The 12316-nt window shown below is 48.2% G+C and overlaps 1 protein-coding gene across 2 annotated transcripts in view; it reads right to left on the bottom strand.

Annotated features, from left to right (window-relative positions):
* The window catches only part of KIRREL3 (kirre like nephrin family adhesion molecule 3), a 575038-nt gene that overhangs the window by 85869 nt on the left and 476853 nt on the right, over nt 1–12316 (bottom strand). For both annotated transcript variants that reach the window (XM_077112476.1, XM_077112477.1), the window contains exons 3-4: nt 9078–9227; nt 3947–4096 (exon numbers count right to left, since the gene is read on the bottom strand). In XM_077112476.1, coding sequence (XP_076968591.1) covers nt 3947–4096; nt 9078–9227 — 300 coding nt within the window. The remainder of the gene's footprint in view (nt 1–3946; nt 4097–9077; nt 9228–12316) is intronic.

Below are 12316 nucleotides of genomic sequence, written 5' to 3'. Positions count from 1 at the left end.
GGCCCTTCCTACCATGTCACGGCTCTGCACATGTGCACGGGGGTCCTATGATGGTGGCTGAGCTGTCTCTGCAGAGTTGGCTGGGTACATGGGGAAAGCCGATTTTGGAGACCTTAGCAGGGAGCCAATTCCAGAATCCCAAGGCTGTACAGAACCTTGAGAGGTTGGCCAGCCCCTCTTCTAGCCTCAAAGTGGGGTGCCATCAAACCACCTTAAACAATTACCTTCCATGCCTTATTTACCATGTGATTCCAAGACCCAGTGGGTAACGAGCCACTTTCCTAAAATAGCTGGTGCAATGGGAGTCATGGCCATTTGGGAACTGGAAAGCTCTTAGAGATCATTGTGTCCATTACCACCTCCCATTTACAGATGAGGAAACTGAGACCCAGAGAGGTTGAGTAACAGGGCTGAGAACACACAGCTGCCTAGCAGCAGCACCAAGCTTTGAGCTTCCAAGTCTGCTGCTCTGTCCATGATACCATGAAACCTGAGATATTTGGGAAACCAAAAGTAGGCTGTCTTGGTTAAGTCATGGTCCTCAGCACCTGGCTGGGCCACAGAGGGAGGCAGCCTGACCTTGGGGCCCTTGCTGCTATGCCTTCCATTAACCTGGTCTGAGGTCACCCCTGCTTTGCCTTTCTCAGCTTCACAAGCTCAGCCCCATCCCTCTCCCCCTCCCCACCTCATTCCATTGCTCCCTGCCTCTGCCTCCTGGGATAGCAAATGCTTAGCTCAATGTTGCCTCTTGCCTGATTGCATCTGAGAGCGGGAAACACAACACTAATTAATGTGTCTATGACTCTGGCTTGGCTGTGGGGCCCAGTCCCCATCCGTCCCTGGATCCTGGCGGGCTCGGTGAGCTGGCCCTCTGGCTTCTCCCAAGCAGGCCGCCGGCAGATGCATATTTTAACAATGCACATCTGTTGACTATATAATCTCTTGTATTTGCCCTCCTTACTTGGTGCTTTGATGGAAGAACCCCGGGGGCCTCCCTCTGTTCCAGCCAAAGTGTTCGCTTTGCAATTTTGCCGGAATACCATCTGATTCTGCTCTTACATCTTCTGCAGGTTCTAATCAGGCTCTTACTTTATTTAATTAAAAATCTATCTCAGGCAACTACAGACTAAATTAGGAAGCTTTCTCGTTCCTGGAATGAAGGGAAGGCAGCCCTCCCTTGGGGAACCAGCTGGGATATGTTCCCAGGTTGAGATGTCACAGCCAAGCAGATGGGGTCTTGGTTGGGAAGGCCAGCTGGGCCAGGGTGGAGAAACACCTCTCTCGCCCCTGCTAGAACAGCACTCTGTCCACCCATCATTGACCAGGGCCAAGACCAGGCTTCTCTTTCCAGCCAGCGAGGTCTACTCCTCACTCGGAACCTTCCTCCAAGGGTAGAAGGTGGGACTCAAAACCACCTTGAAACTTGGCCAGGCTGGGCCCTCAGGCACAGCCTACAGGACCGGCTTGGGGTGACAGCCCAGGGAGGCCCAGGGAGGCCCAGATGACTGGAAGCAGAGTCCGGGGTGGGCAGGGGGGCTCTTCACTGGCTGGGGTTTAGGTTGCTTATGAGGAAGGGTTTTTGAGGTCTCTGCAGGAAAATCTGATGGACAAGTTGTTCAGGCTCTCTTTGGGGGCCTCAGGAATTACAGTGAGGTGAAGCTGCTCATCCCCTAGAAAGCTGCGCCTGCCCCCCACCCTGCCTCCATCTTCTACCCATCTCCAGACTTGAATTAAACATGCCCCCCATGTGGGCAAACCTAGCTCTGTGCCCAGCGGGCAGTACCAGGCCAGGCCCCTGAGCGGTTCTAGAGGGAGTAGGGTGTAGGAATGCCTTTTTGATGTGACCACAAACGCATTCATTTGCATCAGATTTGAGACTCTGCTCTCAGAAGCCTGGCTCTGAACCAACCAGATGATGGAGGTTCCACTGGCGTCCAGAACACGAAGCCTTGTTTTAGGGTTGGAGCATCTGGAGTCCATTTTGAATGTTAACTAAGTGGTGTGACCGCCTGGCAATTCCTGGGCCTCTCTGAGTCCCAATGTACTTATCTGTAAACAATTTGGAATAATCCAGACTTGGAAGAATTTGGACTTCGCTATCTAATGGAGCGCATGATGGCTGGGTATTCCAGGTGGAGCTCTGACACTGCTTAAGGACAAGACACATCTCCTGTGGTTTGAAGTTCTGGGGAAAGTCAGAGGAGGGGACCACATTTGTTTTAGCACTTGTGGCACCCTCCAGAGGGAAACGAGGCAGTAGAAAGCAGATGCCTTTGAGGATGGGGGGTGCTGAGTAATTTCCGAAGATGCAGATTTTACAACTTCTCTTAGCAAATCTGGGCTGGCATTTTGCAACCCTCAAAATCAGAAGAAAAAAATATCAGGCTCTATAAATGCTTCCCCCACACACACACCAAGTTTTAGACCCATTACTATTTTAGACACCACTCCAGGACAAATGAAGACAACTGTGTCCCTATCTAATGCCTCAATCCCTCTTCTGAAGGTCTACTTTGAAGACAGGTAATCCCAGGGAATTTACTTCTCCCTGTCTGATTGACTTCCCCTCCCTTTCATCCCAGGCCACAGGAGACTCAGAGTTGAAGGGGGTTTCTGAAGCTGACCCTGTGTCCCTCCTCCCAGACTCCAGAAGCCCGGCACACGCCTTGCCTTGTAAGTACTCCTCCCGGGCCTGTCAGCTGCGGTGTTTAGAATTACCAGTCGTGGTGCATTTGGCTGTGTAGATCTGAAGATAACCTGGCACGCTCTTAAATATTTCATCTCTGAGCAGCAAGCGCCTTATCTGCCAGGCAAGCAGGCAGTGCCTCAGCAGCTGACCCTGTTGTCAGACCTTCGCGACAGCTGCTGGGAGATGGGCAGGGCGGGATTGGACCCAGGGCACTGGGCCCTGATGCGTGCGGGAAGAGGCAGTGAGGCGACGATAGGAGTCAGCTCTGGGGCAGTGCCTCATTGCTCTAGCCAGGAGACCCTGGGCAAGTCCTTTATCTGGGCTGCAACCCCTGCCCTGTCCCAGCCAATTGTGTCAGGAGCAGCTGTGTTAATGTAGGTGAAGGCGCCTTGGGGGTCAGTGTACGTGCGGTGGAATTGTGAGCTATTATTATTTATGAGCCAGGCTTGGTTCCCGGGTCCCTGCCCTTAGTAACGTCTGGCTGGTGGAGGGAGATGACACAGGCTGGCTTCTAAGTCAGAACACGGGAGTTTAAGGTGTCACCACGGGGCAGGATGTTCCAAGAATACCAGGCTCCTGGGAAGCCCGGATGAAGGAAAGACCGAGAGGAAAAGGTCTGATTTGGAATAAGGGCCTGAAATGAATCTTCTTAGGGGTGATTTTGTGCAGCCCGGTTCTCCACCTGACAGTTGCGGGGGGGGAGCAGCGCTCACTGGTGAGCCCTGAGGGTACTGGAATAATGGGGGGAATGAAGCTCAAGTCTGACTCTGGCCAGGGAGGTGTACAGTTAGGGCTTTGTCAGCACCCAGAGGGAGGGTGGTCAATCCAGAACGAAGGGACTCCAGGACTGGGCTCCCAGTAATGACAGGATTGAGCCATTTCTCCTCATTTCTCTATTGCCTTTCCATCAGGGCCTGGCACAGGTCAGATGCACAGAACCTGATTTCTGAAGACTCTATAAGCCCTACTTAGCCCCCTAAGCTGGAGCCAAACACACCTTATTAGGTCATTCGTCAGTAGGACATTGGCCATCTGATGTCTTAGTACAGGAACTTTCACTTTCCCCCATTTGGTGGGGTAAGAGAAGTACTGAACTGATGGAAGCTTGTGAGATGAGGCTCTGAGGCTCTGCCCAATAGGGCATCCCCCCGAGTCTGGCCAGAAAGGATCCTTCAGGAGCTGAGTCTTTGGTGCTTCCCATAGCACCCCCTTCCTCATCGCCCAACCCTGCCCCCCACCCCACTGAGCGGCTCTTACCCAGGACGGTCAGGCGAGCAGGGCGGGACCGGATGGCAGCCTGGATGGCCTGGCACTCGTATACAGCGTCATCTTGCAGCTCTGCCCGCAGGATCTTCAGGTGGTGCTCCCCTGACAAGTGGTTCCCTACCACCAAGTACTGTGGGTAACCTGTAGAGACAGTAGGCAGGTCAACGGATGCTGGATGGGTGGAGGAGACATTCAGGAAAAACTTGCACCATAGGGGGACACTTGTTCTGGGGCTTGGGTGCAGAGGCTGCCAAGCGGTGGCCAAGGGTCCCAACTTCAGTGCAAGGAGCCCCCATACCATGAGTTTTCCCTTGGAGCTGGGGCAGTGTTACATGGGTGCTAACGCGTGTATATGCACGTAAGGGTGCTGTAGGTTTCAAGGTCAGGAAAGCTGGGGAAGCCATTGTTAGAGAGGGAAAGAGAGAGAAGAGCATGAAGTGCTGAGGGTGGGCCAACACACTGGCTCACTCCCCTGGGGCGTGGACTGCTCAGCAGTGAGGTTTGCCAAGCAGATGTGCATTTTGGTAAAAGACATATAGAGGGACAGAGAAACCTAGAGAAGACAGTGTGGGAAAAACCGGAGAAAGAAAAAGAGAACAATAGGTGGAAAAGGACTGTGAGTCACTTTTGAGGGGAAAAGTTTTATTTCTGGATGGGCAAGAAGTAGAAATCTCGGCCTGTCATATGGAGCGTGGTTGTCTCGGGCCGCTTTGAACCACAATGGCCCTTTCCTAGTTACTCCCAATACCCCCCCTGAACCCCAGGGCTTGAATAAACACTTGGGGGAGGGGCTCAGGACACTTAGGAATTTGGGGTCCCTTATACCATTGGTGATGAATAGTAGATTAAAAAGAGGCTCACGGATGATAAATCATTCATCAGCTCTCCTGGGGTTATTTAGGGCTGAATATAATAAATGCCAACGTGAGTTTGGCAGGTCCTCTCCTTCCTGGGCCTTGGACCCTGTACTTTCTTAGTTTCCCCCCAGATGGAGCTGAACGTGCCCACCCAGCCCCTTTCAGCTGTGGATCTGTAGCTGGTGGATTCCCTGCCTCGGTACTTCCTGTACTGGCCCCTCTTCCCCTCTGAGGCCACCTTGCTGCCTCTCCACCTTCTGCCAGTCCCAGACTGCCCCTCTTTCTGCAGGGCCTTTGCTGGGACAATGCGAGTTCCCAGAAAGGCATGCCAGGAGCAGAGGTGGGCATATCGAGCCTTTTAAAGAGAAGTCTAGGACCTACTGAGAGAGAGAGAGAAGCAGAGTCGTGCTCCCTTCAAATATTTCAGAGCCTCTCAGGGTGGTCTCGTAGCTTCCAAGGATGGCGCCAGCCCCAACAGGCAGAAGGAACCTGAGAAACAGTGTAGGTTTTTTTTTTTTTTTTTAAGTAACAAGGTGTCCACTGTGATTTGGGTTGCTAGAGGCCACTGCTTGGTCCCCGTCACCGGCTGGATGGTTGCCTGTCGGGATGCTGCAGAGGTGGGTTACACTGGATGGAAGCTTGCATTAGACGAGCCCTAGTGCTCTGTGCTGGTTTGAAAGGATGACATACCCCAGAAAAGCTTTAATCCTAATCCAGTCTTGTGGAGGCAGCCATTTCTTTTAAACCCTATTCAGCACTGTAGGTTGGAAACTTGATTAGATTATCTCCACGGAGTTGTGACACACCCAATTGTGGGGATTCACCTTTGATTAGAGGGAGATGTGACTCCACCCATTCCAGGTGGATCTTGATCAGTTTACTGGAATCCTTCCAAGGAGGAAATATTTTGGAAAAAGCTTGAGAGCCACAGCCAGAGACCTTTGGAGATGAAGAAGGAAAACGCCCCTGGGGAAGCTTCATGACACAAGAAGCCTGGAGAAAAAGCTATCAGACATCGCCATGTTCATTATGTGCCTTTCCAGCTGCAAGAGAAACCCTGAACATTATCAGCCTTTCTTGAGGGAAGGTAACCTCTTGTTGGTGCCTTAATTTGGATGCTTTTATAGACTTGCTTAAATCCCCCTTTCTGGTCTATGGCATTCTGGCAGCTAGCAAACTAGAACAGGCTACTTCCACCTCTGTAAGTGAAGGGTCTTCTAGAGGTGGGGCTGGGTTACCCAGGGGTGCCTCACCAGGAGCCAACAGCACTTGTCCCTGCTGAGTGGAGGTAGCTGGGATCCTGCACTGTGCTTGCCGGCACGCTCTCCCTTAGGCCCAACATCTGCGTGGCTACCACTGTCATTGTCATGCCGACAGATGGTCCTGCCTGCACAGCTGTGCAGGCCTGGATGAAGATGCTCACAAGGCAATCAGCCCTGCCCCCGAAAGCACTACCTCCCTTCCTGCCCACCCTTCCTGCCCTCTGCTGAGCTTTGGGAAGGAGCCCAGGTAAATTAAGCTGGCTCCCCCCAGGGCCAGGCGAGGGGCTGGGAATGGATTCTAGTCCAAGATTCTGCCTGCTGCAGCTGCCCTCAGTGGAGCTGACTCGCCACCCCCAGCCCTCCAGCCCAGTTTCTGGATCCTGCTGTCCTGTGATTAGTCCCTGGTCTCCTGCAGGCTTCTTGGCTGGAGCTTGTGTTTTTGTTGTCTTGAAAGCTATCAGCAGCAGGATTTCGCTCTCATGAGCAGCTGAAAACATCAGTGATGGGTTTGTTTGTATTTGCCTAATTAGGCGACGAGCTGCGATGCTAGCGCAAGGGCTGGCAGCATCTTTGGTAAAACAAAGACCCAAATGTATAGATTCTAAGGAAGTTCTAGCTCCTTTTGCAATACCACTTCTCCCTCTTGCTCCTCCCGGAGTAGGCAGAATTATTGAGAGTCTGGTACTACTGTAAAATTGTCTGGGGTTAAATGCCACCTCTTTTTCTTCTTATTTCTGTTGGGTAAGGTCCCTTAACTTCTTTGTGCCTCAGTTTCCTTGTTGTTAAAATGAGAATTGTACTAGTACTTCATAGGGTTATGAGGAGTAAATGGGATAATCTATGTAAAATGTCTGGCACATAGCAAGCAGTCCATACATTCTAATCTAAATAAAATCAACAGTGAGTTGGTGAAGCCAAAGAGGTCTTCTTCTTTACAGGTGAGAGCAGACAGAATATCTGTGCAGTTTGAGGGTGAGGAATTGGGGTTCCATGCATTAGGATTGGTTATATGTTGGAATCAATTTCTCTTGCAACTGTGACTTTGTTTACCTGTCAAAGGGAAAAAAAAAATCCTTTTTTTTTTTTTTTTTACCCCTCTGGATCATTGTAGATTTATGAGATAATGTCTGTGAAGTACTTGAGCTTCTTAGAAGAAAAATGTTCCATCAATATGAGGGAGTGGATTTATAAATCATTTTCTTTGACTGATTTTTCCAGCCTTATTGACCAGAAAGACATCTAGGTCTTCAAGGAGAATATGATTCCTGGCAGACTGAAGGGGGCCACGGAGTTCAAACAGCAGCAGACAAGAGTTGTGGCAGGCTAAATTCCCACAACACTGGACCTCAGTTTCTCCATAGGAAAACCTTTGCAAGATTAAGTGCACCACAAATAGTCGCTGAATCAAATTGACTTCTGTTATTCTCACTTCCTTATCAGAGAAGCTAACAGCATTTATTGAATATGTCAGTATAATTTTTGTCAAAATGCTGTTTTGGGGACAAGTGAGCAAACACAAGGCAAAGACTTTCCTAGGAGCTGATTATATTGGCTCTGGAAGGAGAGGACCAATCTTCTTCCTAGAATCTCATTGGAGAGGACTCCAACCCCAGTTTGTCTGAGTTCATCTTCTTTGAGCACGGAGTAGGACCCAACCCTGCACCCCAGAAAGCCACCCCCTCATTACCTTGTAGAGCTGGATGCTACAGGGTCAATTCTTCATGAGGCAAAGACCATGCTATGAACCTTATCTAGTCATCTGGGGCCTCCTCAGCCCCCAGTTCCCAACGCAAGGCTGAAAACCACTGACCAGGAACCCCGCCAGCCTCTTTTATGAGCAGCCATACCAGGTCACCTCACAGCCATCCAGAGCCAGAGAGATTCTGGTTGGGAAGGCCATTCCCTCCCCCCAATCTCTCTAGGGTAAGGGAGTTCAGAGTCTCTCAAATTGGCCAGTTCCCATAATGCTTAAACTTTATGGCAGCGCAGTTTATTTTGGAGCCATTATTGTGTATTTTATCCTAGCTCAGCTGGCCTGTAACACTCAAACCCTGCGATGCTATTGACCATTGCTAATGTTTCCATATACATTTTTGGCAAGACATAACTCACATTTTAAAATATTAATTTCTCCACCATCATGTTCCTGAGTGCACTTCGATTTTTATATTCCTGCAGCTGTGCGCCACGAGAGAGGCAAAGCTAACTGGTCCATGGAATACGTATATATTTTCTCCCCTTGTCCTCCAGCCCCCAGCCATTCCCCAAATCACAGAGATGCCTGGATCCCTCGTTCTGGATTTTAGAGTTTATGCCAAGCCTAACTAGGGGAGTACTAGGGGACTTACAGTGGCTGATTGGTGAGTGATCAAGAGGATGATCTCGTTTCTTTTTTCTCCCTGGGGGGAGGAGGATGGATTGGACAGACATCTGTATGGGCTTAGAGTGTTGACATTCAGAATGGCTAACAAATGATGAGGCATGGGCACCAACCAGGAGAACAGATGCCAGCCAGCCATTCACAACACAGGAGTGGCACCAGCATGTATTTCCTGCAAACCAGCCTGGGTGGGTTGAGCTAGGTTGGGATTTATTTAAAAACTTCCTTTCTTCCCGCAGCATGAGGGCTCCTAAAGTCTACCGGGTTTCCGGTGAGTTTCCTATTTACTTGGTTTTATTTAATGGATGGGAAGCCAGGATGAACAAGCTTGTGACTTCTATTTCCTTGGTAAAGGAGGGATAAACTTTGGGCCGAGAGGCAGGGGCATGTTAACTTTGGAAATCTGACTTGGTGTGAATCCTGTTTGACTCTGGAGATTCCGGTGTGAGCACCAGAACTGCGGGTTTACTTCTAAGTCATTGCCACTGGTCAGAGGGGCCCTTAGAGTCCTATGGACTCTGGACTCAGGGCTGGCATGGCTCCGTTCTGCTCACACTTATGGAAATGGGTGTCCCCTCGTAGGGTGGACAGAGGCCGAAGCAGTGAGTTCTGGGTGTACTCACTTGAGAGGTCCCGGCCCACTCCCAGAGCCAGCCCATCTTTGATCCATAGGACAAAGCCATCATATTCGGGGATGGCACACAGCAGGGTCACTGGCTGTCCGGACACCACCACCTGGTCCTGCGGTTGCTGGCTGAAGGAGTACACTTGACCTAGGGAGGAGACAAGCAGAAAGGTCAGTTCCTTGCAGGGAGCAGTGGCTGGAGGGTTTCCCCCCCTTCACCCCCCAGTTACAGCAGCAGAGCCGAAGCTGGGCCAAGAGCCCCTCCCTCCCATGGCCTCCGTGCCCAGAGCATCTCAGTTCCTCCCTAGGGGCCAACAGTAGTTTCCTAACTGGTCTCTGGCCCAAGCTTCATCCCTTGTGATTCATTCTGCACAATGTAATCAGGGGGATATTTCAAAATTGCAAACCCAATCAAGCCACTCCTGGATCCAGATTCTTTAAAGACCCCCTAGAGTTTCTAGGCTGAGCTTAAAGCCTTGTAAGCATTGGCGTACAAGTGTGTCCAGGCGCTGGCTCCTGTCTGCAACCTCTACTCTTCTCTTCCTAGTACTCAGCATTCCTCCAGTTCCCCTAATAGGACCTGTTCAACCACACTTTGGGCATGCAATCCCTTCTACCTAACTCCCTTGCTTGACCCAGCTCTCAACAACAGGGAAGAGGCAGGAGGGACCTCCAGGTAGAAGTTTTCTGTGGAGGATGTGCTTCAAAAGGGCAGTGGGGGTGGGGAATGGGGTGGTTGTGGTTAAGTCTGAGAATCCAAGAAAAACATTATTGCTTTTTGGCTCCCAGGACAGCCCTAGGGCACATTCACTGGGATGGTGTGGTGGTGTAGTTACAGCAGAATGTCCTAACATGTTCTCCCTGCCCCTTCTCTCCAGCCTCCCTATCACTTAGGAGAAAATCAGCTAAACATGACCCCATGTCCTCCCCATACACACCTAAAAGCATGATGGCCCTGAGCCATTTTTTAAATAAGAACACTGTGCCAATTTGAACTATTGTGCATTCTAGACAAGCCATATTCTTTAATCCTCATTCAATATTGTCTGGTGGGATCTTTTTGATTAAGTGGTTTCCATGGAGATATGATCCACCTAATTGTGGGTGGGACCTTTGGATCAGATGATTTCCATGGAGATGTGTCTCTACCCATTCAAGGTGGGGTCACTTACTGGAGTCTTTTAAGAGGGAACCATTTTGGAAAGAGCAGAGAGCCCACACAGCCAGAGACCTTTGGAGATGCAGAAAGAAAACGTCCCCAGGGAAGTCCTTTGAAATGAGAAGTCAGGAGAGAAAGCTAGCAGGTATTGCCATGTGCCCTCCCATCTGACAGAAGTGTTCTGGTCCCATCAGCCTTTCTTGAGTCAAGGTGCCTTTTTCTGGATGCTTTAGTTTGGACATTTTTACAGCCTTAGAACTGTAAACTTGCAATGTAAATAATTCCCTTTTTAAAAGTCATTCTATTTCTGGTATATTGCTTTCTGACAGCTTTAACAAACTAAAACACAAACTCTCAGTTCTTATGATATATTAGGAACTGGTCCAAGACTCTAAATGATTAATTTATTGTATCCTCACGACAACTGATGAGGTAGGTACTCTTTTTATCTCTGATTTCTAGATGAGGAAATGAGACACATAAAGTTCAGAAATGGTAACTGCATGGTTATTATTTATCAAGTCTTGTGTCTACTTAACTTTGTTTAGTTATTACAATAACAACACTCATGACATAGTATTATCAATTCCATTGTGCAGGGCTTAGGAAATAGACAATTAGGAAGATAATTAAATTGTCCCAGAAATTGTTTAGGGGCAGAGCTAGGTTTGTAAATCTTAATCTTTTTCTTAAAAATATTTTTAATTAGAAAAGTTGTAGGTTTACAGAAAAATCATGCAGAAAATGGAGTTCCCATATACTTCCTTGTTATTAACACTGTGTTAGTGTGGTTACTTTGTTACAGTTGATGAAAGAATATTATTCTAAGTGCACTATTAACTAGAGTCCACAGTTTACATGAGGTTCACTCTTGGTGTTGTACAATCCTATGTGTTCTTAATTTTTTTATTCTAGTAATGCATTATATATATATGTGTGTATATATATACATATAAAACCTAAAATTTTGCCTTTTAACCATGATAATTCAGTGATGTTAATAACATTCATGATGATGTGCTATCCCTTGCTATCATTCATCACCAAACCTTTTCCATCACCCCTGTCATGGTCAGGTTCATGTGTCAACTTGATCAAGTGGTGGTACCTGTTTGTCTGTTTGGACAAGTGCTGGCCTGTCTGTTGCAATGAGGACATTTCATAGAATTAGATCATGATCACCTCGGCTGCATCCACAGCTGATTCCATTTGTAATCAGCCGAAGGGGAATGTGTTCTGCAATGAGTGATGCTCAACCTAATCACGGGAAGCCTTTTAAGAAGGATTCAGAAAAGACAGGCTCTCTTCCTGCTTCGGCCGGCAAGCCTCTCCTGTGGAATTCGTCCAGACCCTCCACTGGAGTCATTGGCTTCACAGCCAGCCCTGCGGAGTTTGGACTCTGCGTTCCCACGGTCACGTGAGACACTTTTATAAATTTTATATTTGTGAGTATTTTCTGTTGATTCTGTTTCTCTAGAGAACCCTAACTAATACAACTCCCAAAAGAAATTCTTGTACCAATTAAGCATGAACACTTCATTCTCTACCATTATTTTTGCACCTAGTACCTATTTTCTACTTCTGACCTTAAGAATTTGCTTATTCTAATTATTTAGTATCAGTGAGATCATGCAATATTTGTCCTTTTGTGTCTGGCTAACATTTCACTCAACACTATGTCTTCAAGTTTCATCCATGCCATTGTATGTCTCAGAACTTCATTCATTTTTATGCCTGAATATATTCCATTGTATGTTTATACCACATTTTGTTTATCCATTCATGGGTTGATGGACACTTGGGTTGCCAATTGTGAATTGTGTTGTGATGAAAGTCAGTGTGCAAATATCTGTTTTACCCCCCTCCTTTCAGTTCTTTCGGGTATGTACCTAGAAGTGGAATTGCCAGGTCATATGGTAATTTTATATTTAACTTTCTGAGGAAATTCCAAACTATTTTCCACAGCAGCTGCACCACTTTGCATTCCCACCAGCAGTGAAAAAAATATTGCCATTTCTCCACATTCTTTCCAATACTTATTTTCTGTTTTTCAAAATTGTAGCCATTTTAGTGGATAT

This window comes from Tamandua tetradactyla, chromosome 8 (genome assembly GCF_023851605.1).
Source record: "Tamandua tetradactyla isolate mTamTet1 chromosome 8, mTamTet1.pri, whole genome shotgun sequence".
In the NCBI taxonomy this organism is placed as follows: Eukaryota; Metazoa; Chordata; class Mammalia; order Pilosa; family Myrmecophagidae; genus Tamandua; species Tamandua tetradactyla.
Note: the sequence above shows the minus strand (reverse complement) of the source record. Positions and strands in the feature narration are given on the sequence as shown.